Source organism: Saccopteryx leptura, chromosome 1 (assembly GCF_036850995.1).
Source record: "Saccopteryx leptura isolate mSacLep1 chromosome 1, mSacLep1_pri_phased_curated, whole genome shotgun sequence".
Lineage (NCBI taxonomy): Eukaryota > Metazoa > Chordata > Mammalia > Chiroptera > Emballonuridae > Saccopteryx > Saccopteryx leptura.
Window position 1 is genome coordinate 140,409,154 of NC_089503.1, and position 26,112 is coordinate 140,435,265.

The window sequence follows — 26,112 nt, forward strand, 5'->3', positions numbered from 1 at the left end:
CTCAATCAAGGTGTCACTGTCCCAACAACAGTCACTCTGTTTTTCTCTTTTATCTTAGTGAAAATAGTTGAATGGCAGCCATGGTGTAGATACTGATTTTTATTGTAATCTTCTCTAATCAGAGTTTACCAAAGTATGATTGCTTTTTAACTTTCCTCATTGACCCCTTTCAGACTTTATTCAGCTTTAACAACTGGTCAAAGTATGTAGTCTGTTACTTTGGTATTTTTTTATTAGCTTAATTAAGTTGGAGATAATATTAATAATGGGTTAAAATCAGCCTTCAGCCCCAGATTTACCCTACTATGTCCTCAATGGTTATACCTTGCATTATTAATATATATGCTGGCATCAAATATGACAAGTGGTAGGTGCTCCATGAATGGTAGTTATTTGTTATTATATAATTTATTCGTTCATGAGATATTTGTGAAATAACTATTCTGCATTAGGCTGTATGCCTAACGGTAAAACCATAGAAAGGAATGCAATGAGGTCCTTTCCCTGAGTAGAAACAACAGAGATGTGAACAGGTAATTGCCATATAGGCTGATGCACATTATATAAAAAATGGCTCAGGGAGTTAACAGGCTTAATGAAAATATTTTCTTTAGTTGTAACTGCGTACACTGAAATTTTTCCTTAAGAACTACCTGATTAGCTTAATTTCTTTTAAGTAGTGACCTTCTCATTTGAAATTGGCATATTCCCATCTGAATTATCCTCTTGCTACTTGTACTCTCATATTTTCTGACAGACCCACTGGGAATTTTCTCTCTTTTATCTTCTATGTGTTTCCTTTCTCTTCCCAGCACTTCCCAGACCTTTCTCTTCACCTTGCACTATGGGACTGCTTCCCTGACTGCCGTGCCCCTTACAGAGCCAAACGTATATGCAACAAATGGTGAAGAATAAATACATAATAAGAGCATATTCATGTAGCCAAATATAGTAAAATAGCCAAAAATTGACCACAGGGTATAAATTGTGATATCCATCTAAAAGGTGAAATTACTTCCTCCCCCCTTCTCTCTCTCTGTCTCTCTCTCTCTCTCCCTCTCTCTCTCTCCTCTCTAAAAATGAATAAAGAAAAAACAAACAAACAAACAAAAAACTGAAAAAGTGAAATTACTGTGTCCAAAGACCTTCCGTCTTCATAGGAATAGGGTAGTGATAACCAAACCATGGCCATCAAAGACATTGAATAATTTTTAATAATACTATTCACAGGTCACAGTTGATATATTTTTCTGTCTTTCTGAGGAGGCTGGTCTTGAATAATCATGTATATGAGTTTAGTTTCACTCTTGCCTTTTTCCCTGAATTATAATATTCTTGAGTCAGAGTTGTCTGAGACCAACTGCAGCTTTGTTGATGCTGGGAGGAAGCTGTGGTCTAGCTAGGGTGGGGCTGAAAGAAAAAGGGGTGAGAAGCCATCAAATCAGTTACCTTGAAGAGAGCAACAGTGCTATCATGGTAGAGCTGCTCTTCTTTCCTGCCTCCCACCCTCCCCCTCCTCTTTTCTTCCTCTCTCCCAAGCCATCTGTTTCAAGTACTATAGGAAATGTCATGCTGAAACTTGGGTGGTATATATGAACATGCTTGCTCCTAAGAGCAATAGATGGTTGACTTTTCCCACTTCCCTCACAGATGATTTAAGCCAGAAATTAAAACCCTTGGGTGTGGCAGAACGAGAGTTTATTTTAAATTTGAAGAAAAAGGAATGTGAAGAGAGAGGTTTTGAATATGATGGGAAAATCAATGCCTGGGATCTGCATTACTACATGACTCAGACTGAAGAACTCAAGTACTCCATAGACCAAGAGATCCTCAAGGAATACTTCCCAATTGAAGTGGTCACTGAAGGCTTGCTGAACATCTACCAGGAGTTACTGGGACTTTCATTTGAGCAAGTGGCAGATGCTCATGTGTGGAATAAAAGTGTTACACTTTACACTGTAAAGGATAAAGCTACAGAAGAAGTACTGGGACAGTTCTACTTGGACCTCTATCCAAGGTACTGATGACGATGTTGTTGGAAGGGACCTTAGGGATTCAACTCCTATCCAGATTAACACTTTGTCTTCCATAGACCTCTTGTGTGGCTCTTAGTAAAGGGATTAAAGGTATGGGCTCTGAAGCCAGAATATCTGACTTCATTACCTACTAGACAGGTTCTTAATGTTTCTGTGCCTTTACGAATATTACAGGTCCTATAAAATAGGAATGCTAATCCTACCAGCTTTGTAGGGACATTGTAAGGATAAAATGTTTAATTACATGCAAAGTATTAATCAGAGACTACTCGTCATATAGTATGTGCTTAATAAATTTTAGCAGCTAGAATCATCATCATCATCATCATCCATCATCATCTAGTTTGTGTACTGTATTTACTTAATTTAAAATTGAGCCCAAACTATTTATTATTCTGGCAATCTGTCTGCCAATACTTTTATTTTTTAAAGATTTTCTTTATTGATTTTACAGAGAGAGGAGGGGTGGTGAATGAGAAGTATCAACTCATAGTTGCTTCACTTTAGTTGTTCATTGATTGCTTTTCATATGTGCCTTGACCAGGCAAGCCTAGGGTTTCAAAATGTTGACCTCAGCATTCCAGGTTGATGCTCTATTCACTGTGCAACCACAGGCCAGGTTGTCTGCCAATACTCTTAAATCTATGGTCACTTCCTTAGCCTGGCTGAGAGGCACACAGTATAGTAGGGATAGCAAAATCTTTGCAGTAAGTCAAACATGAGTTGGAATGTTTGAGTGACATAACCTCTTTGAGAATCTCTTTTCTCCTCTGTGATATGGAACTGATGATCCCTTTATAGCACTATTTTGTTCATTAAACTGTATATGCAAATCACCCAGACTAGGTATTTGATCAGTGATAAGAATTCAAAATATTATTGTCTCTGAATCATGTGGTGGTAACTGTGGGCTCCACAGTGTTTCATCAGACAGGAAAGGGTGTGGATGTTCAATTTTCAGTTTCTCTAAAGACTGCTTTCTAAAACAAAGCCAGCCTGTTATAATTACCTGTCCATTTTACTAAATTGGCCAGAGGAATGAATGTACAGTGTCCCCCTAGTTTGATGCCAATAACGAGTCTGTAATCCATAGACTTTGGGTAACTTCAGGTAGTTGCTGGGAAGAAGGCCAGAAAACTGCCATTCATACAGTGGGCAAAGGTGTCTATCCCCAAGGTGTATGGACTTACTTTCACTCCTGAGATCAGCTAAAAATAAACCCATGTCAAATGTGGTTGGGTCTATTTTTAATTGAAAAGTGTCAGCATATAGTTTTAAGCCAAGAATTCTTCCAGGGGAAATCCTTCCACATTGGAGCTTTCTATAAATGTCCCCATGTTCTCTTTCCTGGGTCGAAGATAGCTCCTGCCACCTCATCCTGCTCTCTCTGCCAAGGTGTAACTGATTTCTTTGAGATCTGGCCATTACTGCCAGAACTCGGGTATGGAACCAGAGGATGATCTTCGCTGAAAATAGTAACCAATGATCTACTTAATACTCATTTCCTGTCACCTTAGCTGCTCACTTTATAAAGATGAGATGGATTAACCTGTTTTCTTTGTCTGATTAACAAAAAAGGATATTTGGAGTAGGTTTAGATAAGACCAGGCTTTTTTTTAAATCACATTTCAATCTTCATTCATCAAACATTGAGAGATTCACAAACAAAACAAAACAAAAAAGTTCTGATGGGAAGGACATTTAAAAAATTATTTATTTATTTAGCAAGAGAAGAAGGGAGAGAAAGAGATAGGAACATCAGTCTATTCCTGCATGTGCCTTTACTGGGGATCGAAATGGCAACCTTTGTGCTTCAGGACGATGTTCTACCCAACCAAGCCATCCAGCCAGGGCACTAAGGACATTTTTTTAAATCACCACCATTTTCTAAACAAACATTAAAAAAAATCTCAGAATAAGGAATCCTTTTAAATTAAATAAATTGTTTTCTTTTTAAAGGAAAGATAAAAACCCCTCCATGTCACTGATTTTAAAATTGGTAGAAAGTCTTAGATTTTAAACTATTTTTAGATTTTTTAAAAAATCTCCAAATATTTTTAAGAAAACTCAGCTATTGTTTCTCCAATGCATTAGCAAATGTGTTATGTTCAAGTCAAAAATACTTTTATTACCTTTTATAATATACCAAGAGGTATAAAATATAACAAGATAAACACTCCCCAGATTACTTTACTTTTCCCCTTTAAAAATAAGAGTAGTAGCCTGACCAGGCAGTCACACAGCAGACAGAACATTGGCCTGGGACGCTGAGGACCCAAGTACGAGACCCCAAGGTTGCCGGCTTGAATGCAGGGTTGCCCACTTGGGTGCAGGATCACCAGCTTGACCGAAGGGTCGCCAGCTTGAGCAGGGCATCATAGACATGACCCATGGTTGCTGGCTTGAAGCCCAAGGTCACTGGCTCATCTGGAGCCCCTTGGTCAAGGCACATATGAAAAAGCAACCAGTGAGCAACTAATGCCACAGCTATAAGTTGATGCTTCTCATCTTCTCCCTTCCTATCTGTCTGTCCCTGCCTGTCCTTCTCTCTCTCTTTCTCTCACTAAAAAAAAAATAATAAGATTCGTAGATCTGTCTACTTGTTTACACATTCCCAACTAATTACATGAAATCATTCCAGAAACTCTGAAGGACCTGTTGAAGAACCAGAGCTAGGCTGGCTAAAAATTTTATCAGATGAGTGCGTGGTGTGGTGTACATGTCCTCTCCTCGGCCTTCCCCTCCTCCCTTGGCCTGCCTTTTCCACGTCTTGCTTGCTTCTAGCTCAGTCTTTTTTTTTTTTTTTTTTCCAGAGACAGATTGAGAGTCAGAGAGAGGGATAGATAGGGACAGACAGACAGGAAAGGAGAGAGATGAGAAGCATCAATCATCGGTTTTTCGTTGTGGCACTTTAGTTGTTCATTGACTGCTTTCTCATATGTGCCTTGACCGGGGGGCTACAGCAGACTGAGTAACCCCTTGCTCAAGCCAGCGACCTTGGGTCCAAGCTGGTGAGCTTTGCTCAAACCAGATGAGCCCGCACTCAAGCTGGCGACCTCGGGGTCTCGAACCTGGTTCCTCCGCATCCCAGTTCGATGCTCTATCCACTGTGCCACCACCTGGTCAGGCACTTCTAGCTCAGTCTTGGCACAGCTCTAATGTGTATATATTTATATAATTTTTCATTTTAAATACACTTTATTTCTTAGGTTTTAGGTTCACAGCAAAATTGAGCATAAGGGACAGAGATTTCCCTTATACCTGCTGGACCCACACATGCATAGCCTCCGCTATTCTCAACATCCCTGCCACAGTAATACACTTGTTACAGTTGAAGAACCTGCACTGACATCATTCTCCCCCAGAGTTCATAGTTTACATTCGGGTTCACTCTTGATGTTGTACATTCTATGGATTTGGACAAATTACATGACATATATCCACCATTATAGTGTTATTCCGAGAAGTTTCACTGCTGTAAAAGTCTCTCCCTACCTATTCGTCTCTCCCCAATCCCTGACAACTGTTGATCTTTTTACTTTGTCCCTAGTTTTATATTTTTTGGAATGTCATATCATACAGTATGTAGCCTTTTCAGATTGTCTTCTTTCACTTAGTACCGTACTTCCCCATGTATAAGCTGCTCACATGTATAAGACGCACCTTATTTTGGGGGCCCAAAATTTGAAAATAATGTATTACATAAAGTTATTGAACTCACATTTTATTCATCACAAAGGCCCTGGCCGGTTGGCTCAGCGGTAGAGCGTCGGCCTGGTGTACGGGGGACCCGGGTTTGATTCCCGGCCAGGGCACATAGGAGAAGCGCCCATTTGCTTCTCCACCCCCCTTTCCTTCCTTTCTGTCTCTCTCTTCCCCTCCCGCAGCCAAGGCTCCATTGGAGCAAAGATGGCCCAGGCACTGGGGATGGCTCCTTGGCCTCTGCCCCAGGTGCTAGAGTGGCTCTGGTCGTGACAGAGCAGCGCCCCGGAGGGGCAGAGCATCGCCCCCTGGTGGGCAGAGCATCGCCCTTGGTGGGCGTGCCAGGTGGATCCCGGTCGGGCGCATGCGGGAGTCTGTCTGACTGTCTCTCCCCGTTTCCAGCTTCAGAAAAATACAAAAAAAAAAAAAAAAATTCATACAAGTGCAAAAAAGCAGGAAATGCAAGTAAAAAAAACTACAATCATTGTATAAGACGCACCCAGTTTTTAGACCCCAAATTTGGGGGAAAACAGTGCGTCTTATACATGGGAAAATATGGTAATATGTGTATAAGGTTTCTCTATGTCTTTTTATGTCTCGATAGCTCATTTCTTACTAGTGCTGAATAATATTCCATATTCTGGATGCATCAGTTAGTTTATCCATTCATCTACTAAAGGAAATCTTGGTTGTTTCCAAGTTTTGATAATTATGAATAAAACTGTTGTTAACATCCCTATGCTAATTTTTGTACAGAAATAAATTTCCAGCTGCTTTGGGTAACAATCAAGGAGCACAACTGCCTACTTAATTTTATAAGTAACCAGCAAACTGTCTTCTAAAGAGGCAATACCATTTTGCATTCCTACCAGCAATGAATGAGAGTTCCTATTGCTCCTCAGCCTCATCTGCATTTAGGATTGTCAGTGTTGTGGATTTTGGCCATCCTAATAGGTATGGAGTGATACCACATTGTGTTTTAATTTTCATATACTTATTTTTTTAATTGGTTTCTTTTTATTACTGAATTAAAAGTTCAGTGCTCCATTGTATTGCCTTTGTTCTTTTGTCAAAGAGCAGTTGACTGTATTTATGTGGATCTATTTCTGGGATCTCTATTCTGTTCCACTGATCTATTGTCTATTCTTTCACCAATATCAGACTGTCTTGGTTATTGTAGCTTTATAATAAGTCTCAAAATTGGGTAGTGTCTGTCTTCTGACTTTGTTCTTTTTCGGTATTAAATTTTTGCTTCTCTGTCTTTTGCCTCTTTTTAAAAGCTTTAGAATAAAATTTTCTATATCTACAAAATAATTTGTTGGGATTTTGATTGGGTTTTCACTGACCCTATAAATGAAGTTGGGAAGAAGTGACATCTTGATACTATTGAGTCTTCCTATATTCATGAATGGTGAATGTCTCTATTTAGCTCTTCTTTGACGTCATTCATCAGAGTTTTGTAGTTTTTCTCACATAGATCTTGTACATATTTTGTTAGATTTATATTTAAGTATTTCATATGTGGAGTGTTAATTAAATGTTAATGTGTTTTTAATTTCCAACTCCACTTGTTCATTGCTAGTATATAAAAAAGTGGTTGACTTTTGTATATGAACTCTGTATCCTGCAACCTTGTTATAATTATTAGTTTCAGGAATTTTTTTGTTGATTCTGGATTTTCAACAGTCATGTCATCTGCAGGCAAAGTTTTGTTTCCTACTTCCCAATCTGTATACCTTCTCAATGCCTCTTCCTGTCTTATTAGCTAGGACTTCCAGTATGATTTTTTAAAGGAGTGGTAAGAGGTGACATCCTCTAGAACTGTTAACATGAAATGATTTTAATTATTTTAAATCCTCTGTCTGATAACTCTAACATCTTTGCCATATCTGAATCTGTTTTCTTTGCCTCTTGACAGTCTTTTCTCTTCTTGCTTCTTTGTATGCCTCACATTTTTTTGAAAGCCAGACATCTTAAATAGGACAGAAGGACTGAAGTAAATAGCTTTAATGCCTGAAAATAGGCACACAATTATTTCTGGTAGGCCTTTAATGAGTGTTTGATTCAGTCCACTTACTAGTTGAGTTGGGGGTGGGATCTGTTGTTGCTGTGGTTGACCTGGATGCACCAGAAGCTTTAGATTACTATATCATGTGTTTAGGGTTAGAACTGGTTGCCGGAGTTTTTCTCGGTGTCTGTTCAACCCTCCAGTTTAGTTCTTTCCTTTGTGCTGTGCTCCAGAGCAGGTCTCTTGTTACAGTCTTGCTCCTCTCCCAGTAGTAGACTGATATTATTTGTTCCTGGATGCTTATAATCCTGGTTAGGAAGTGGGAATTCCCTGTGGCTTTGATTAAGCATGACTCTTAGATAAGCTCTGTGTCCTGGGGTCTTAAAGAGTGTGGCCTCTTAGCGTTCCTGCCCCACCGTCAGATGTAGGTCTGGGTTCACAATGTATTTGAGCTCCTGATCAGGTGTAGAGGGTTTTTTCTGTTTCCTTCCCCCAGGGGCAGTGGGTTTTCACCAGTGCTCTTAGGGCAACAGGGTTCATTGCATTTCCCCAGAAGTTTAAGGCTTTTGTTCTGTAGGGAATAGGATAAAAGGACCTAGGCAATGCTTTTGGCCTTTTGACAGCAGCTGCTCTCTTCCCGATAGACTTTCAGATGCTTCGTTAGGGCTCTTACCCTCCCTAGTCTCTTTGTGTACCCCCGGTGAGGTCTGCGGAGAAGACCCTGCAGTTGTATGCATCATTTTCCTTATCTACTGCTCCTAGGGGCTCCTGATTTTTGATGGCCCACCATCAGCCTTTAGCAAGTTGTTGAAATGTTTTTCTTACTTGTGTCTACAGTATGTGCTCCATGCTTTCAAAATAAAAAAGGCTCTGGCCAGTTGGCTCAGTGGTAGTGTGTTGGCCCAGCCTTTGGAAGTCCTGGGTTCAATTACCAGTCAGGGCACACAGGAGAAGCCACCATCTGTTTCGTCCCCACACCTCTCCCCTCTTCCTCTCCCACAGCCATGGCTTGAATGAGCAAGCTGGCCTGGGCACTGAGGATGGCTCCATGGCCTTGCCTCAGGTGCTAAAATAGCTCAGTTGCTGAGCAATGAAGCAACAGCCCCAGATGGGCAGAACATCAACCCCAGACAGTGGTTGCTGGGTGGATCCTGGCCAGAGCACATGCGAGAGTCTGTCTCTCTGCCTCCCTGCCTCTCACTTGATTAAAAAAAAAAAAAAAAAGAATTCCTTCCTTCCTTCTCTCTCCTTGGGGGCACCTGTCTTAGATTGTAGGTTAGTTGATTTCTAGTCAACCTCTGCTTTCTGATAGGTTCAAGAAAAGTTGTGATTTGCAGATTGGCTAGCATGTTACTATTGTAAGGACAGGAGTAATGAATACCCTTACCATGCTTATACATCATACTAGGTAGCTGGAAAAGACCAGTTTTTGTTGTTGTTGTTTAACTTCAATAGCATCAGCAGGAAAAACCCAAAAGTAATAAGGCAACAAGGAAAGATAATATAGACAGCCTGACCAGGTGGTGGCGCAGTGGATAGAACATCAGACTGGGATGCGGAAGGACCAAGGTTCGAGACCCCGAGGTCGCCAGCTTGAGCGCGGGCTCATCTGATTTGAGCAAAAAGCTCACCAGCTTGAACCCAAGGTCACTGGCTCGAGCAAGGGGTTACTTGGTCTGCTGAAGGCCCGCGGTCAAGGCACATGTGAGAAAGCAATCAATGAACAACTAAGGTGTCGCAATGCACAATGAAAAACTAATGATTGATGCTTCTCATCTCTCCGTTCCTGTCTGTTATCCCTCTCTCTGACTCTCTCTCTGTCTCTGTAAAAAAAAAAAAAAAAAGATAATATAGACAACTACATACAAATCAAACTGAAAGTACTGTTAGTCTCTTAGCAAAAAAAAAAAAAAGGAGAATAAGATGACGGCCTGACCTGTGGTGGTGCAGTGGATAAAGCGTCGACCTGGAAATGCTGAGGTCGCTGGTTTGAAACCCTGGGCTTGCCTGGTCAAGGCACATATGGGAGTTGATGCTTCCTGCTCCTCCCCCTTCTCTCTCTTGCTCTCTATTCTTCTCCCCCCCCTCCTTTCTGAAAAGTTAATAATAAAGTCCTTAAAAAAAAGAAGAAGAAAACGAGGAAGGAACCCTAGTCTTAGAGTAAAGTATAATGACCCTTAGCTTTTGAAGAGACCTCATTGATACCATATTATCTATGAATACACAGCCTTAAACTATAATTTATGCTTTTTCCCAGGCTAACTAAAAGTATTGTGTTTCAAAAAGGCTTGTGTAGTTTATCAAAGGAGCCCATTTAATTGTGAACACTGATTCTTTCCTCCTTGAATATTATTATTTTTATTGATTTTTTTAGAGAAGGGGAGAGAGATGGACAGTTATTCTACTTACTTATGCATTCATTGGTTGCTTCTTTTTTTTAATTTTTTAAATTTTATTTATTCATTTTTAGAGAGGAGAGAGAGACAGAGAGGGAGAGAGAGGAGAGAGAGACAGAGAGAGATAAGGGGGGAGGAGCAGGAAGCATCAACTCCCATATGTGCCTTGACCAGGCAAGCCCAGAGTTTCGAACCAGCGACCTCAGCATTTCTAGGTGGACGCTTTATCCACTGCGCCACCACAGGTCAGGCCATTGGTTGCTTCTTGTATGTGCCCTGACTAGGGATCAAACCTGCAACCTTGGCATATTAGGACAATGCTCTGAGTCTAACCAGCTGAGCTACTTGGCCAGGGCCTTCCCTCCTTGAATCAAAAGAACAACCTTATTGCCTAACCTGTGGTGGCACAGTGGATAAGGAGTCAGCTTTGAACGCTGAGGTCACCAGTACAAAAGCCCGGGCTTCTCCGGTCAAGGCACAGACAAGAAGCAACTATGAGTTGATGCTTCTCGCTCCTCACACCCACCTTTCTCTCTCTCCCTCTCTTTCTCCCTTCTCTATAACACCAATAAGTAAAAATCTTAAAAAAAGAACAACCTTATTGTATGGAATCTGGTTTTTATCAATTCTATTTTTAAGGGAAAACTACCTAGTGAATCAAACTGTATACTTTATCTCAGATTGCTTCAAGTGTTTAGTGACTTCATTTTTTTTTTTTTTTTTTACAGAGAAAGAGAGAGAGTCGGAGAGAAGGATAGATAGGGACAGACAGACAGAAATGGAGAGAGATGAGAAGCATCAATCATTAGTTTTTCGTTGCACATTGCGACACCTTAGTTGTTCATTGATTGCTTTCTCATATGTGCCTTGACCGTGGGCCTTCAGCAGACCAAGTAACCCTTTGCTCGAGCCAGCGACCTTGGGTCCAAGCTGGTGAGCTTTGCTCAAACCAGATGAGCTCGCGCTCAAGCTGGCGACCTCGGGGTCTCGAACCTGGGTCCTCCGCATTCCAGTCCGATGCTCTATTCACTGCACCACCGCCCGGTCAGGCACTTCAATTTTTTTTTTTTTTTTTTTTTTTTTGTATTTTTCTGAAGCTGGAAACAGGGAGAGACAGTCAGACAGACTCCCGCATGCGCCCGACCGGGATCCACCCGGCACGCCCACCAGGGGCGATGCTCTGCCCACCAGGGGGCGATGCTCTGCCCACCAGGGGGCGATGCTCTGCCCCTCCGGGGCGTCGCTCTGCCACTACCAGAGCCACTCTAGCGCCTGGGGCAGAGGCCAAGGAGCCATCCCCAGCGCCCGGGCCATCTTTGTTCCAATGGAGCCTTGGCTGCAGGAGGAGAAGAGAGAGACAGAGAGGAAGGAGGGGGGTATGGAGAAGCAAATGGGCGCTTCTCCTATGTGCCCTGGCCGGGAATCGAACCCGGGTCCCCCACACGCCAGGCCGACGCTCTACCACTGAGCCAACCGGCCAGGGCCCTTTTTCTTTTTTAAAAGATTGTATTTATTGATTTTACAGAGAGAGCAGAGAGGGGGGGAGCATAAAGTATTACCTCATTATTGACTCACTTTAGTTGTTCATCAATTGCTTGTCATATATGTCTTGACCCAGCAAGCCCAGGGTTTCAAACCAGGCACCTCCGCATTCCAGGCCGACACTGACCCACTGTGCCACCCCTGGTAGTGAGTGTGGTACACATTCTTAATACTGATTTCTAAGCAGTGTCACCCCCAATACAATCAATAAGAATAATTTTTAAAAAGGGAGGTATCTCAGCAAAATGTTTTAAAATTAAGGGGAAAAAAGTCTATAGATCCTTTCAAAAGCAAACAAACCAAAAGTCCCCAGATTTTTCAACAAAAGAAATCTTGGCAATACAACTGGTAAAGAGATAGATTTCTGTATGTTTAGTTTTAGTTTTTTCATTTTAGCATAAGTGTTGAGCTACTTTCTAAAAGGTGAATTCAACATAAAGCATCTTTATGTGTCAAATACGACGTAATGATGGAGAGAGGTCAGGAGAGTGTTGCTGCTGGAGAAGGTGTTCAAGGTGTTCATATCTCACAGACTGTGCTTCTGGTCCGTAGGGAAGGGAAATACAACCATGCCGCCTGCTTCGGCCTTCAGCCCGGCTGCCTCCTCCCCGACGGCAGCCGCATGCTGTCTGTGGCCGCCCTCGTGGTGAACTTCTCCCAGCCCCTCGCGGGCCGTCCCTCACTCCTGAGGCATGATGAGGTGAGGACTTACTTCCATGAATTTGGTCATGTCATGCATCAGATTTGTGCACAGGTGAGTGATTTTGAATGGTATCCCTGCCAATTGCTTTTCCAGATTTTTTTTTTTCTCACTGCAGTGAGGTTTCTTCGCTTGGCTTGTATTTGTCGATGCTGAACATGTTCAGGAATTTCATAGGCCTTCTGCAAAAACAAAACAGAATTTTCATGATTGGGTTCTGTTTCACAGCATGTTTTTACTTGGAGGTGAAATCAGTGATGAAAGCTCTTCATGAATACCACCCTAGGGGGAGAGGAAGAACACTGTCATTAAGGAAGGGTTGCAAGTGCTTTGCTCTTAATTCTTTTCTTTTCCATAGGAATTTAGTGTAAGCTTCACAAATAAACAGCTGCTGTAATCTGTCTCTTCTGCTTATGAATGCTTTGGGTAATTAAATGGTCTTCAACTCTCTCAGACCATTTACTCCTTTTTAATAGTAAATAGTTTATAACACCTTTCTTTACTAGCCTCAAGTTAAAATTATAGATCATGTAGGATAACCTTGGGGAGAATTTGCCAGAGAGGCAGTGTGTGTATGTGCAATGGATTGCACCTGATTTTTCTGTATTTCTGAAAATGAAAAGCACATTTATTCTCAACTTTATAATGCATTCCAATAAAAAAGGCCCCAACTATTTAGGATAAACCATATGAACTTGCTAACACTTAGTGGTTATTGACATATGAAAACATCTAGTTGAGTAATTCAATCTAACAGTTTAAAACACTGATGTTGCCCTGGCCGGTTGGCTCAGTGGCAGAGAGCATCCACATGCAAGGCCGATGCTCTGTCACTGAGCCAACCGGCCTGGCGTGTGGAAGTCCTGGGTTTGATTCCTGGTCAGGGCACATAGGAGAAGCACCCATCTGCTTTTCCACCATTCCCCTTCTCCTTTCTCACTATCTCTCTCTTTCCCTCCAGCAGCCAAGGCTCCATAGGAGCAAAGTTAGCCCAGGAACTGAGGATGGCTCCACAGCCTCCACCTCAGGCACTAGAATGGCTCCAGTTACAACTGAGCAACACCGTGGATCTGCCCCCTGGTGGGCATGCTGGGTGGATCCTGGTAGGGCACATGCGGGAGTCTGTCTGCCTCCCTGCTTCTAACTTCAGAAAAATACAAAAAAAAATATTAAAAACTGATGTTAACAGAAATGGAGAGCCACGTTTCCAAATTTAAAATCTCTATCTCTAAAGGTAAACTTTAAAAAGTAACCATTTTGGCCCTGGCCGGTTGGCTCAGCAGTAGAGCGTTGGCCTGGCGTGTGGGGGACCCGGGTTCGATTCCCGGCCAGGGCACATAGGAGAAGCGCCCATTTGCTTCTCCACCCCCCCACCCCCTCCTTCCTCTCTGTCTCTCTTTTCCCCTCCCGCAGCCAAGGCTCCATTGGAGCAAGGATGGCCCGGGCGCTGGGGATGGCTCCTTGGCCTCTGCCCCAGGCGCTAGAGTGGCTCTAGTCGCGGCAGAGCGATGCCCCGGAGGGGCAGAGCATCGCCCCCTGGTGGGCAGAGCGTCGCCCCTGGTGGGCGTGCCGGGTGGATTCCGGTCGGGCGCATGCGGGAGTCTGTCTGACTGTCTCTCCCTGTTTCCAGCTTCAGAAAGAAAAAGAAAAAAAAAAAAAAAAGTAATCATTTTGTTTGCATAGTTTTAGATCTACAGAAAAGTTTCAAAGATATTACAAAAATCATCCAAGTATCTTTTACCCTGATTCCCCTACTGTTAAAATCTTACCTTGTTATAGTACATGTGTCACAACCAAGAAGCCAATATTGGTGCAGTACTCTTAATTAAACTTTGCACTTTATTTGGATTTTACTGGTTTTTTTCCTAACAGCATTTCTCCATACAGAGAATTTTTAAAATTGATGTAATGCCCTCACTGAACATAAAAGAAAGATTTTTTTTAATGGTTTCAAATGGTAATGCCTCGACATGGCTATGTACTAATAAGACATAATGAATCCACGAATTTGCTCTATAAGGGAATAACCCTGAATCCAGCAGCAAAAACTGCAGACTGATATAAGTGATTTGTGTTGTCATCTCAAGTCTAAGAGTGGTATTGCCACATTGTCTTAGTTCATGTTGCTATAAACAACAAGTAGCTTATAAACAACATAAATTCCTCATAATTCTGGAGGCTAAAAGACCAAGATCAAAGTCTTGGCAAATTTGGTGTTTGGGAGGACCTGCCTTCACACTGTGTCCTCACATGGTGGAAAGGGTGAAGGATCTCCGTGGGCTCTTTTATAAAGACACTAAACCTGTTCGAGAGGGCTCCACCTTCATGACCTACTCACCTCCCAAAAGCTTCACCTAGTACTATCACACTGAGGATTAGATTACAACATATTGATTTGGTGAAGGAACTCAAACATTCAGTCCATGGCACCAGTGGTGACATGATTTTCTAAAATGATGAACACTTCTTAGGAAACTTCCAAATGAAAAGATAATCTTACTTCGATTTACACAGTTGAGGCCTTGGCCAGTTGGCTCAGTGGTAGAGCATCGGCCTGGTGTGCAGGAGTCCCGGGTTCGATTCCCAGCCAGGGCACACAGGAGAAGCGCCCATCTGCTTCTCCACCCCTCCTCCTCTTCTTCCTCTCTGTCTCTCTCTTCCCCTCCTGCAGCCAAGGCTCCATTGGAGCAGCAATTGCCCGGGCGCTGAGGATGGCTCCATGGCCTCTGCCTCAGGCGCTAGAATGGCTCTGGTTGCAACAGAGCGACGCCCCAGATGGGCAGAGCACCGCCCCCTGGTGGGCGTGCTGGGTAGATCCTGGTCGGGTGCATGCAGGAGTCTGTCTGTCTCCCCGTTTCCAACTTCAGAAAATACACAGTTGATTGATTCCAGTAGTGCCTTGCATATTAAAAGTATGTAAAAAGAACTTTGCAAAAATATGGGCAATGGAATTAGTTTCTAGGCTAACTTAATGATAGAGTTGTTATCTATTAGAATGTCCAGCAGGAAAAAGGAGACATGCAAAATATAGGATGATTTTTGTTGTCCTGACATGCGCAGTTCAGGACTGGACATCCAGCATCTCTAAACCCCAGAGTATCCCGTAATTATTCAATAACCAAAAATGCATCCACTCATTTTCAAAATATTATCACATTTGTTTTTTAAAAAATGCATGTTTCTTTCAACATTTTCATCTTGACATCTTTGTGCTTATATGTTTTATTTTAAAAATCAGAGGAATATGATATGAATCTGTTTAGATAAATTAGTTTTGGCATACTGATATAATCTTCTCTACCTTCTGTTTAATCCAGGGAAAAGAAATCTTTTAGAATTACCTAAATTGTTTTTCTTGTATACTTTTAAAGTCTATTTTCACTGTAGAGGAACCCTGAAATACTTATTTTCTATTAGTGTTCATTCTATGGTTGGTAGTTTCTTTAATTAGGATAAATATAGTTTCCCTTTTCAAAAAATATTTTTATGAGTAATTTAAAAAAGTGAAGTAATTCCTGACCAGTGGTGGCACAGTGGGTAGAGTGTCAGCCTGAGATGCTGAGGTCCCAGGTTTGAAAACCCAAGGTCGCTGGCTTGAGCATGCGATCATCGACATGATCCCATGGTCGCTGGCTTGGGCCCAAAGGTTGCTAGCTTGAGCAAGGGGTCATTGACTTGGCTGGAGCCCCCTGGTCAAGGCACATATGAAAAGCCACGAATGAACAACTAAAGTGCCGCAATGAAGAATGCCTGTCCTCTCTCTCCCTTCCTGTCTCTCTCTCTCTCTCTCAAAAAAAGAAAAAAGTGAAGTAATTTTATTAATTTTAGGCTTATGAATTATTACTTAGATTATCCGAGATCTAGTTTTGTACTTATACATAGATAAACAATGGCCTGTATTTGGAAGAGTGAATCTTAACTTTGGAGTATCTAAGGACTCTATAAAAATCTGATTTAAGCTCTGGATGCCTCTTCCAGAAAAAGACTCATACACTCACATTTTTACATGGAATTCCAAAGAGCTCACAGAGCCCTTGAAGCCCAACCATAATAGATTCCAAGTAAAGAACTACTGGGCTTATATCAGTTTCCTCCTTATTTGTATACTGATTATCAGCTAATGATTTCATAAGGAAGTAATTTGGTGTCCTAATCACATTTACTAAAATAATATTGATCCTCAAGTAGGGTTTCAACACTGCTGATGGCAGGTTCTTGTTTTCAGACACAGCCCACTTATAACCTGAATATCATATGCTTACCACATATTCATAGTGCAGTTCTCCACAGCTCTGTTTTCATTATTTATATTATTTTTTATCTTTGACATGGCCACTTTGGTACTAGAAAATGTTATCTTGGCACCATCTCATGTTAAATCTGTTTGACTTGTGACTGAAATATTTTATTTATTAGTTTATTTTTTCAATCAATCAGTTTGATGTCTCTTGAAACAGTAGACTATATTCAGGTCTTAAAGGTTTCCTAACCTCCTTCATGAACACAAAATGTGCCACACAGATGAGGAGTGTGTTAGTGCATTCCCTTAGTTGGTCATCTCCTTACAAGATTATCTTTGACAAATCTCTTATTTGTGTATGCATCCTTTTAAATGTCCTGTAACGTTTTAAGAACTTTAAAGGTAATCATATTTGGAACCAGTGATCACTACTTTTGTCTTAAAATTATAGGCAATCCAGATTTGTGCAGCTTTATAATTTTTAAGCCTTTTATAGTGACCTATAACCTGGATGGTATTGAATAAGGAGTTTATTAGCTTTCATGTTCAGTTAAAGCACTGCTGGCTCATCTGAGAAATATATAGTGAATTAAAATTTTTTATTTATTTATTTATTTTTTTTACAGAGACAGAGAGTGAGTCAGAGAGAGGGATAGACAGGAACGGAGAGAGATGAGAAGCATCAATCATTAGTTTTTCATTGCGCGTTGCAACACCTTAGTTGTTCATTGATTTCTTTCTCATACGTGCCTTGACCGCGGGCCCTCAGCAGACTGAGTAATCCCTTGCTGGAGCCAGCAACCTTGGGTTCAAGCTGGTGGGCTTTTGCTCAAACCAGATGAGCCCACGCTCAAGCTGGCGACCTCGGGGTCTCGAACCCGGGTCCTCTGCATCCCAGTCCAATGCTCTATCCACTGCGCCACCGCCTGGTCAGGCAAAAGATTTGCCATATGTATTTAGTAGATTGGTTTTAAGCCATGACAGTTCATTGTTTGAATTCTCCACTGTGGCCGTTTGCAAGTTTGATGATCAGAAAAGCTCACTGAAGGCTTGTCATAGAGATATTTAAATGTGTCAACAGGAGCATCCAGTTTCTAATATATAGATGCACTAGTTCAATCTGTCTGCCATCTCATCATTCAGGGGATGAGTTTCACTCATATTTTCTTGTGTTTGCACTGAAGGGTAGGTCATTTTGAAGATAGCAATCAAGAGGTGGTATCTCTAGTGTCTATTCCTGTTTCATGGCTTTATTGTGGTTTGGGCTGTCAGTAATCACTGGCCTTTTGAACTTATGAAGAAAAGAACAGTAATGCTTCTTAACAGCCTCCATTATGATGCATGTGATGGTTTGTGAATTCAGAGCATTAATCAGTTTTAGACTGTTAGAGTTATTTTAAATCAACACCTCAGAATCACAAAGCCTTATTGATTAAAAATTAGGAGGAGGGAAGGGTAGAAAAACTTCAAATTATGAGATTTTTAAATAAACTGGTTGAAATATACTGTTGTAAATAAATATATTCTATAGTCATAACATTAGTTTAATGACAAGAGCAGTAGGTTAAAAATCATCCATGTATTTGTGGGTCTGGCTTAGTGACTTTGGTGAGTTATTTGACCTCTTTGAGCCATCTTATTTTTTCTTATTCATAAAATAAGGACAATAACAATTCTCATAACCTACTTCCCCGGGTTGCTCTTGAGAGATTTAATGATGTGCGAGAAGGTACTTGGGAAAGCATAAAAGTGCCATACATATCTGAAGTATTCTTGTAACTGTGCTTATATATAATTAAGATTTTTTTGAGATCAATTAGTGGCACACAAGTCATAATATAAGTGGGGAAGGGGAAAGGGTTGCCGTGAAAAAACGTACATTCACTTAGGGTTTAAGAGAATTCACAAATGCTTACCCTCAATAGATTTTGGGAGAGATTCTGTGGAAGGTGATTGGAAGCCATTAGGTTTCTGGGGCATTTTTTTGTTTTTTGTTTTTGTATTTTAATGATTACTGCCTACTTAAAAGTTTGATTCCTGAAGCTAGAGTAGTAGAATGGGCAGGTTGTAGTATTGGGAGTGGTAAGAGATTTGCGGAGGGGAAATGTGGGTATTTTATTTTCAGCATTGACACCAAGGCGTAGACACTTGAAGGAAGTCTTGGATAAGCCTATTCAGACCAGCCATGATTATAGTGGTCAGGCAAACCAGGCAGGCTGAGAATAATAGCAGCCAGGAGGTACTTAGCACTTTCCATGTGCCAAACAGTATATATAGTCAGTGCCTTACACCCATTAGTTAATTTTGTCCATATGGTATTCCCTGAAGTAGATTGACTAACCTACTTCTGTTATACTGTTATTTTTCCCATTTCCATGTGGAAAAAACTAAAACTCAGAAAGGCTAAATGACTCACCCAGGATCTGACTGCCATGCTCTTCACCACTCTGTTGCCTGTAACCAATCCTTCCCTGCGTTCTCAATCCATGCCCCGGAGATGCTATATATAGTATATCTGAATTTGGTCTCCCAAGTATTAATTCCTGTTGGGATTTTTTTTCTCCTACATTTCTTAAATGACACTCCTTCTAAATCAATCTCATGTGAGCTTGTGTGGAATAAATGAGTTTATCTAATTCCATGCAACCCTTTGTGTAAGTTAACCTCTTAGGTTTTAGTCCTGATAATGCAGTGAACACCTGTCAACAACCTTGTAACCTTTGCTCCTTACCTCCAACCTTGTACACTGTTATAGTTGCCAATGTCAGTGTTAGAACTGATTTCTTTCAGGATCTCATTTATTTTATTTTATTTATTTGTGTTGATTTATTTATATAAAGTACACATGGGTGTGTATAGAATACATGCTAAAGTCATAAATCAAATGCAATGATCTTTGCATTATTTATTTCTGCTTGGGACAAGCTATTACTTTCATTTACTTACTATATTTTTCTGTGTTTCTTTTTGAATAATTAGAAAATGTTTTATAAAAGAAATGCATATTTAGTAACTTTAAAGACAGAGTTATTGATTATTGTGTCTGACATACCAGCTATGGTAGGATGAAGTTGAAAAGAAAAAAAAGATAGTATCTCAAATGTTTAGAATTTAGTTTGAGAACATGAAATGTTAATTTAAAAAATATATTATTGCCTGACCGGGCGGTGGCGCAGTGGATAGAGCGTCGGACTGGGATGCGGAAGACCCAGGTTCGAGACCCCAAGGTCGCCAGCTTGAGCACAGGCTCATCTGGTTTGAGGAAAAGCTCACCAGCTTGGACCCAAGGTCACTGGCTTAGTAAGGAGGTTATTAAGTCTGCTGAAGGCCCACGGTCAAGGCACATATGAGAAAGCAATCAATGAACAATTAAGGTGTTGCAAAGCACAACGAAAAACTAATAATTGATGCTTCTCATCTCTCTCCGTTCCTGTTTGTCCCTGTCTATCCCTCTCTCTGACTCTCTCTGTCTCTGTAAAAATAAAAATTTAAAAATATATATATATTATTAACTGATACAAATATTTATTTTAATTTACTGATTTTTTAGAGAGAGAGAGGAAAGGGAATAGAGAGAGAGAAATATACATTTGTTGTTCCACTTACTTATTCACTCATTGATTGATTCTTGTCTGTGCCCAGACTGGGGATCAAACCCACAACCTTGGTGTGTTGGGGTAACATTCTAACTGAGCTATGCAGACAGGGCCTACAGATATTTATTAAGTATTGAAAGAAGACAGAGGCCCTGGCTGGTTTACTCAATGGTAGAGCATCATCCTGGCATGTGGATGTCCCAGATTGAATTCCCAGTCAGGGTACACAGGAGAGCGATCATTTGCTTCTTCTCCCCTCTCTCTTACCCCCCCCCCTTACTCTTCCCCTCTCACGGCCATGGTTCAATTGATTCAAGCACATTAGCCATGGGCGCTAAGGATGGCTCGTGGAGCCTCCACCTCAGGCACTAAAAATAGTTTGGTTACAAGCATAGCCCAAGATCAGAAGAGCATCAGCCCCAGACAGGGATTACCAGGTGGATCCTAGTCGAGGTGCATGCAGGAGTCCATCTCTCTATCTCCCCTCCTCTCACTTAAATAAAAAAAGAAAGAAGATAGAGTAATGAGGTAATGTTAGGTCGGAAGCTAAGAGGTCAGGTCAAGCATGATAATAAGAGAAATCTCTTCGAGTTGTTCAAGGTTGGATCTTCATACAGAAACATTCTTCTCATAGCTTTATATATTTCACAAATATTTGATGACCATCAACAACTTTCTGAGTATGTGCTGGATTTTGGAGGTACAGTGGTAAAAAAGGTATGCATACTCCCCAACCTTCTTATCATTTAAGTTTGAATAATACTTTTATTTGTTTGTATATAAAAATAACCAATTTCAGTATAAGAAGTAGTAGTCAAGAAGGTATAGCCAGTTTGGGAGTAAGCCTGAAAAAACTTAAGATGCAGTACTGTATTCAAGACTCCTGCAGATATGTGTTGTTTCACATGTCTTTAAATGATGGTGGTGATTCTAAGCAGTTGAACTGTGGGCTGTTGTGAAGATTAATAAGAAAGTTAGTGTTATTCAGGTTCTCTCTATTACTATTATTCCAGTGATTTCTAGATATATGGGAAGTTTAAAGTATGACCTTTAACTCTCTATTTATGGCAAAGTCTAGGAGACAGTAGCACTCTTCTTTTTTTAATGCTTAGTTATATAAATGCCTCCATCATCCGTGGACTTAGGGACAGGTCCGGATATGGAATGACTGCTGAGAAATCACTGGGGATCACTTCAAACAGCCACGGTTAGTTCTCTTGAGAACTGTTCATTTTCCTAAACACATTACACTTACTGATTTCAGAATATGCCTTTTCTTTGAGTTGGAATTTGCTATCATGAAAATTACACATTAGTTTTAACCACTAAAGGCAACACGCATCTTGATTAGAAAAAAACCATAAAACTTTGGTCTTTAAATACAACAAAAGCTCTCATGAGCTTTGGAGTTTTAGTTTATATCATTTTGCTCCAGCTCCCACTGTATTGTATGAATGGAGAAGTTATGCTCTGCAGCACCAAGTCACCTCTTATAAAAACCTATAACGGAGTATATTTTATGCATGCTATCTTTTTAAAAAGATGATTTTTAAAAAAGTCATACAAATGTATATTGTATATTGTTTTTTTCTCAAGAACTTCTAACCAAACAGGAATCTAAGTTTACATGGTTTTTTCCTGGGTTCTTATTGTCAAAATATTTCCTGCAGCAATAATGCCCTAAACTTTTAGTGTCACCTGCAAAAATCATTTGTTAAGATAATCATTTTGTGTTTATTTTACAATATTCGGCTTTATCTGGGAAGTATATTAGCATCAGTAGTTACTATGACTCAAAAGTGACTGTATTCAACACTTTTAAATTGTTCATATAAAAAACTATAAAAAGTACTTTTTAGAGTTTAGAACTGGGGGGTGGTATCTGCTGGCTCCTCAGCAATGAGTGGGGACTCAGCAGCCATGCTGTTTTGCGTGCGAGGCCAGCTGCTAGATCCTAAGACTTGCCTGTGGTTTCTGTGTGGACACAGACAACAGCTGACTGTGGATTCCTTTCTCTTTACTGTTTAGTTGTTTGCTAGAAATTGAGCTTTTGAATTTTATAGGTTCTTTGTACTCCTCATTTGAAAAATATTTAAATGAAGTTGCCCAAAGGGCATACAGAGAAACAGCATGACTAACTTACGGGAAATTAGTAAGCAGCAGAGTTATTTTTAGCTTTTACGCCTTGCAAACATTTCCTTTTGTTCTTTAGAAGACATTGTTGATCTGTTCATTCATTTGCTGTGTTCTCTCCCCCACTACAGGATGGCTTTAGATAGAATAAGCCCTCTCTTCTCTACTCTGCATGACATAACTGTTAATTCTTATTTTATTCAACTTTTTAACTCATGACTTATTCATTTGTTCATGTTTTTCTAGGTTCTGAAACACCATCACCATCACCAACATACACATGCATTTTGTTGGTATTTGGGGTTGATTTTTTTCCCTTTTCTGCAAATACTGACTGAAAAATATTCACACAAGCAGGATATACAAAATTTGTATTTTTGTCAAAATATTGTATAGTGGTAGCTGATGGTGTGATTTTGCGTTATTTGCTGTTAGTACTTATTTAAAAACTATAATATTTAGAAAATTATCTGGTTAGGACCAGAATAGATGGTGCTTGCATGTCAGCCTCATATTTTGAAAAATCTTCCAGTACATAGAGGAAGTCAGATTTTAACGGAAGCACACTGAAACCACACTTACTCTTCACATAAAGACAAATTTGTTATTATTTTTCTACTTTAGATACCTTCTGAGAAGACTGAGTCATTTTGTAATGTTATAATTGAAACTTTTTTTTTCCATTTTTTTTCTATAAGATAGGAAAGCATTATAGCTTTTGTGGTCAAAATTGTGGGTCCTGGAGTCAGACCACATGGTTTCAAATCCTAGTCCTCCTGTTAATCGTGGTATGCCTCAATTTCCTTATCTCAAAAATGGAGATTACAGTATTTACTTCATACAGTTGTTTTGGAATTTAAATCAGATAATCTATGTAAAGGAGCTAGCATAATGCCATAGCAAAATCTCCATAGTGGTTTATAATCTTCGCTATTATAATGATTGTATAAGTTTTCTTTTCTTTTTTTAATCTAAATCTAGGATCAGTTATTTTAGAAGGTTATATATGAGAAAGAGGCAAAATACTTAGTTTTCTGAAAGCCTTTCCCTGTCAGAATTTTTTACTGGGATGTCCTCAAACACAGGTGGCCCATTCTAGCAACCCAGTGATTTTAGTTCCCCATGACCCTTCAGGATTTGCAGCTCTTCCAATCTAGAATCAGCACAATTATAATGAGAAGTCAAGCAGAACATTTTTTTGCATAAAGAGAGGAAGGCAGGATGGAAGACGGCATTGACATCTGTGCTTCTCTGCCCTGGGCCAAGAGCAGAATGGTTATTTGCTGTTGATTCCGCACCCCATCTGCTCCCTTCTCGGGGGGCTAAGTCCCTCTTCCTTTCGCTTCCCTTCCCTTCAGAGCCCCATGGTGATGAAGTCAGGGAGGGAAATCTGGGATCTCAAGTTTCTGAGGAGGGAAACAAGATAGAGGGTTAGGAACAGACAACAGAATGACAGCCCCCAGATGACCCAGCTAGCTGGTGAACATTAAATCTTCTCTGCCAGTGGCAGTTTTACAAAACTTCTTTGGATGATGTGAGGGTTAAAAAACAGCAGCCTGTTCTAGTGAAGTTCTATCTCTCTGCTCCAGAGCTTTCCTGACATCTGATTCAACAATTTACTAAACTTTCTTTTAAAAACAACAACAACAACAACTTTATTTTTAACTCTTAGCCCAGACATTTGGGAGTACTTTATTTTTACGAGGTGTCAATGTAAGAAGTGTCCAAACTTGTAGAGAATTTTTATAAGACTTTATTTAAGCCAAATTGAAGACAAGCCAGGAAGCAAGATCTCAGATGCTTCCTTGGATTGACAGTTCTGAAGTTCCTTTTACATGTTTAGAACTAAGGAAGATTCTGTGAAGGTGGGAAAAAGCATGGTGGGAAATGTCTGTGATTAGATTGCATGATGGTGAGCAAGATTATGTGCTCTCTTAATGGTGGTCTTAAGAGGGGTCTATAAAAGAGGCATTTCAAAGGTGTGTTAACCTAGATACACAAAAAAACAAGGGACAGGGCTTGTTTAAGGCAAAGATAACCCTTTATTAGAGAAGTTGTAGGCCTGGGGCGAGACTACCTACCATGATCTACCCAGTTAGGAATGTATGATCAGATTACCCTGTGAGGTTACTTTTGCTTATTGATTTATTATAGCTCCCTGTTTTCATTCACAGAGGAGTACTTTACTTATTTTTTTTAACATATTTTATTATTTTTTTAATAATTTTATTTTTTTAATGGGGCGACATCAATAAATCAGGATACATATATTCAACGATAACATGTCCAGGTTATCTTGTTGTTCAATTATGTTGCATACCCATCACCCAAAGTCAGATTGTCCTCTGTCACCTTCTATCTAGTTTTCTTTGTGCCCCTCCCCCTCCCCCTTTCCCTCTCCCTCTCCCTCTCCCCTCCCCCCCCCCAACCACCACACTCTTATCAATGCCTCTTAGTCTCACTTTTATGTCCCACCTACGTATGGAATAATGCAGTTCCTGGTTTTTTCTGATATACTTATTTCACTTCGTATAATGTTATCAAGATCCCACCATTTTGCTGTAAATGATCCGATGTCATCATTTCTTATGGCTGAGTAGTATTCCATAGTGTATATGTGCCACATCTTCTTTATCCAGTCATCTATTGACGGGCTTTTTGGTTGTTTCCATGTCCTGGCCACTGTGAACAATGCTGCAATAAACATGGGGCTGCATGTGTCTTTACGTATCAATGTTTCTGAGTTTTTGGGGTATATACCCAGTAGAGGGATTGCTGGGTCATAAGGTAGTTCTATTTTCAGTTTTTTGAGGAACCACCATACTTTCTTCCATAATGGTTGTACTACTTTACATTCCCACCAACAGTGTATGAGGGTTCCTTTTTCTCCACAGCCTCTCCAACATTTGCTATTACCTGTCTTGTTAATAATAGCTTATCTAACAGGTGTGAGGTGGTATCTCATTGTAGTTTTGATTTGCGTTTCTCTAATAACTAAAGAAGATGAGCATCTTTTCATATATCTGCTGGCCATTTGTATTTCTTCCTGGGAGAAGTGTCTGTTCATGTCAGAGGGGTACTTTAACTTCTAGATATATTCTTCTTTTCTCTTTTCCTTTAGCTACACCTTTCTTGCCAACTAATATACAGCCCTAACTCCCAATGAAGTGACTTCTCATTTAAGGTAACATCTCTCCAATCTGAGAGGGTCAACTCAGACTTTCTATAAACATGATTATGATAAGTCTAAGACTTAGACCTATACTCATTTAAAGTTTAGAACACAAAACAACACATAAACACAGAGGGTATCTGTTTGTAGTGTTATAATTTGACTCTTTAATTGAATTTGATTAAAACTTGAATAAAGTAGTAGAGAAAAACCAGTTTAGAAATCAGTAGAAAAATCATGATTTTTAAATTGATCTTCTTTATTTTTTGGAGAGAGAGAAACATTGATTTGTTATTCTACTTATTTGTACATTTATTGGTTGATTCTTGTATGTGCCCTAAGGATTGAACCCACAACCTTGGCATATCAGGACAACGCTCTAACCAACTGAGCTACCCAACCAGGCCATGATATTTTTTCTTCTAGATAATTGCGCTATGTTTGTGTGTGATTCAAAAGAATAAAATATTACTTTAATATAGAGTATTTGCTGCTTGGCTACTGTGTTTTATTTTCATTTAAATTTAAAGTTTTCTAACCCTTCATTTAAAAGGGTGATTGACTCTGATTCTATCTTAAGTTTTAGA

The 26,112-nt window shown here is 40.1% G+C and overlaps 1 protein-coding gene across 4 annotated transcripts in view; it reads left to right on the forward strand.

Moving 5' to 3' along the window:
* Positions 1 to 26,112, forward strand: part of NLN (neurolysin) — a 106,674-nt gene that overhangs the window by 64,590 nt on the left and 15,972 nt on the right. For 3 of the 4 annotated variants that reach the window (XM_066375991.1, XM_066376017.1, XM_066376008.1), the window contains 2 exons: positions 1,651 to 2,017; positions 12,237 to 12,438. In XM_066375991.1, the coding sequence (XP_066232088.1) occupies positions 1,651 to 2,017; positions 12,237 to 12,438 (569 nt within the window). The remainder of the gene's footprint in view (positions 1 to 1,650; positions 2,018 to 12,236; positions 12,439 to 26,112) is intronic. The other variant, XM_066375999.1, reaches the window with a different exon arrangement.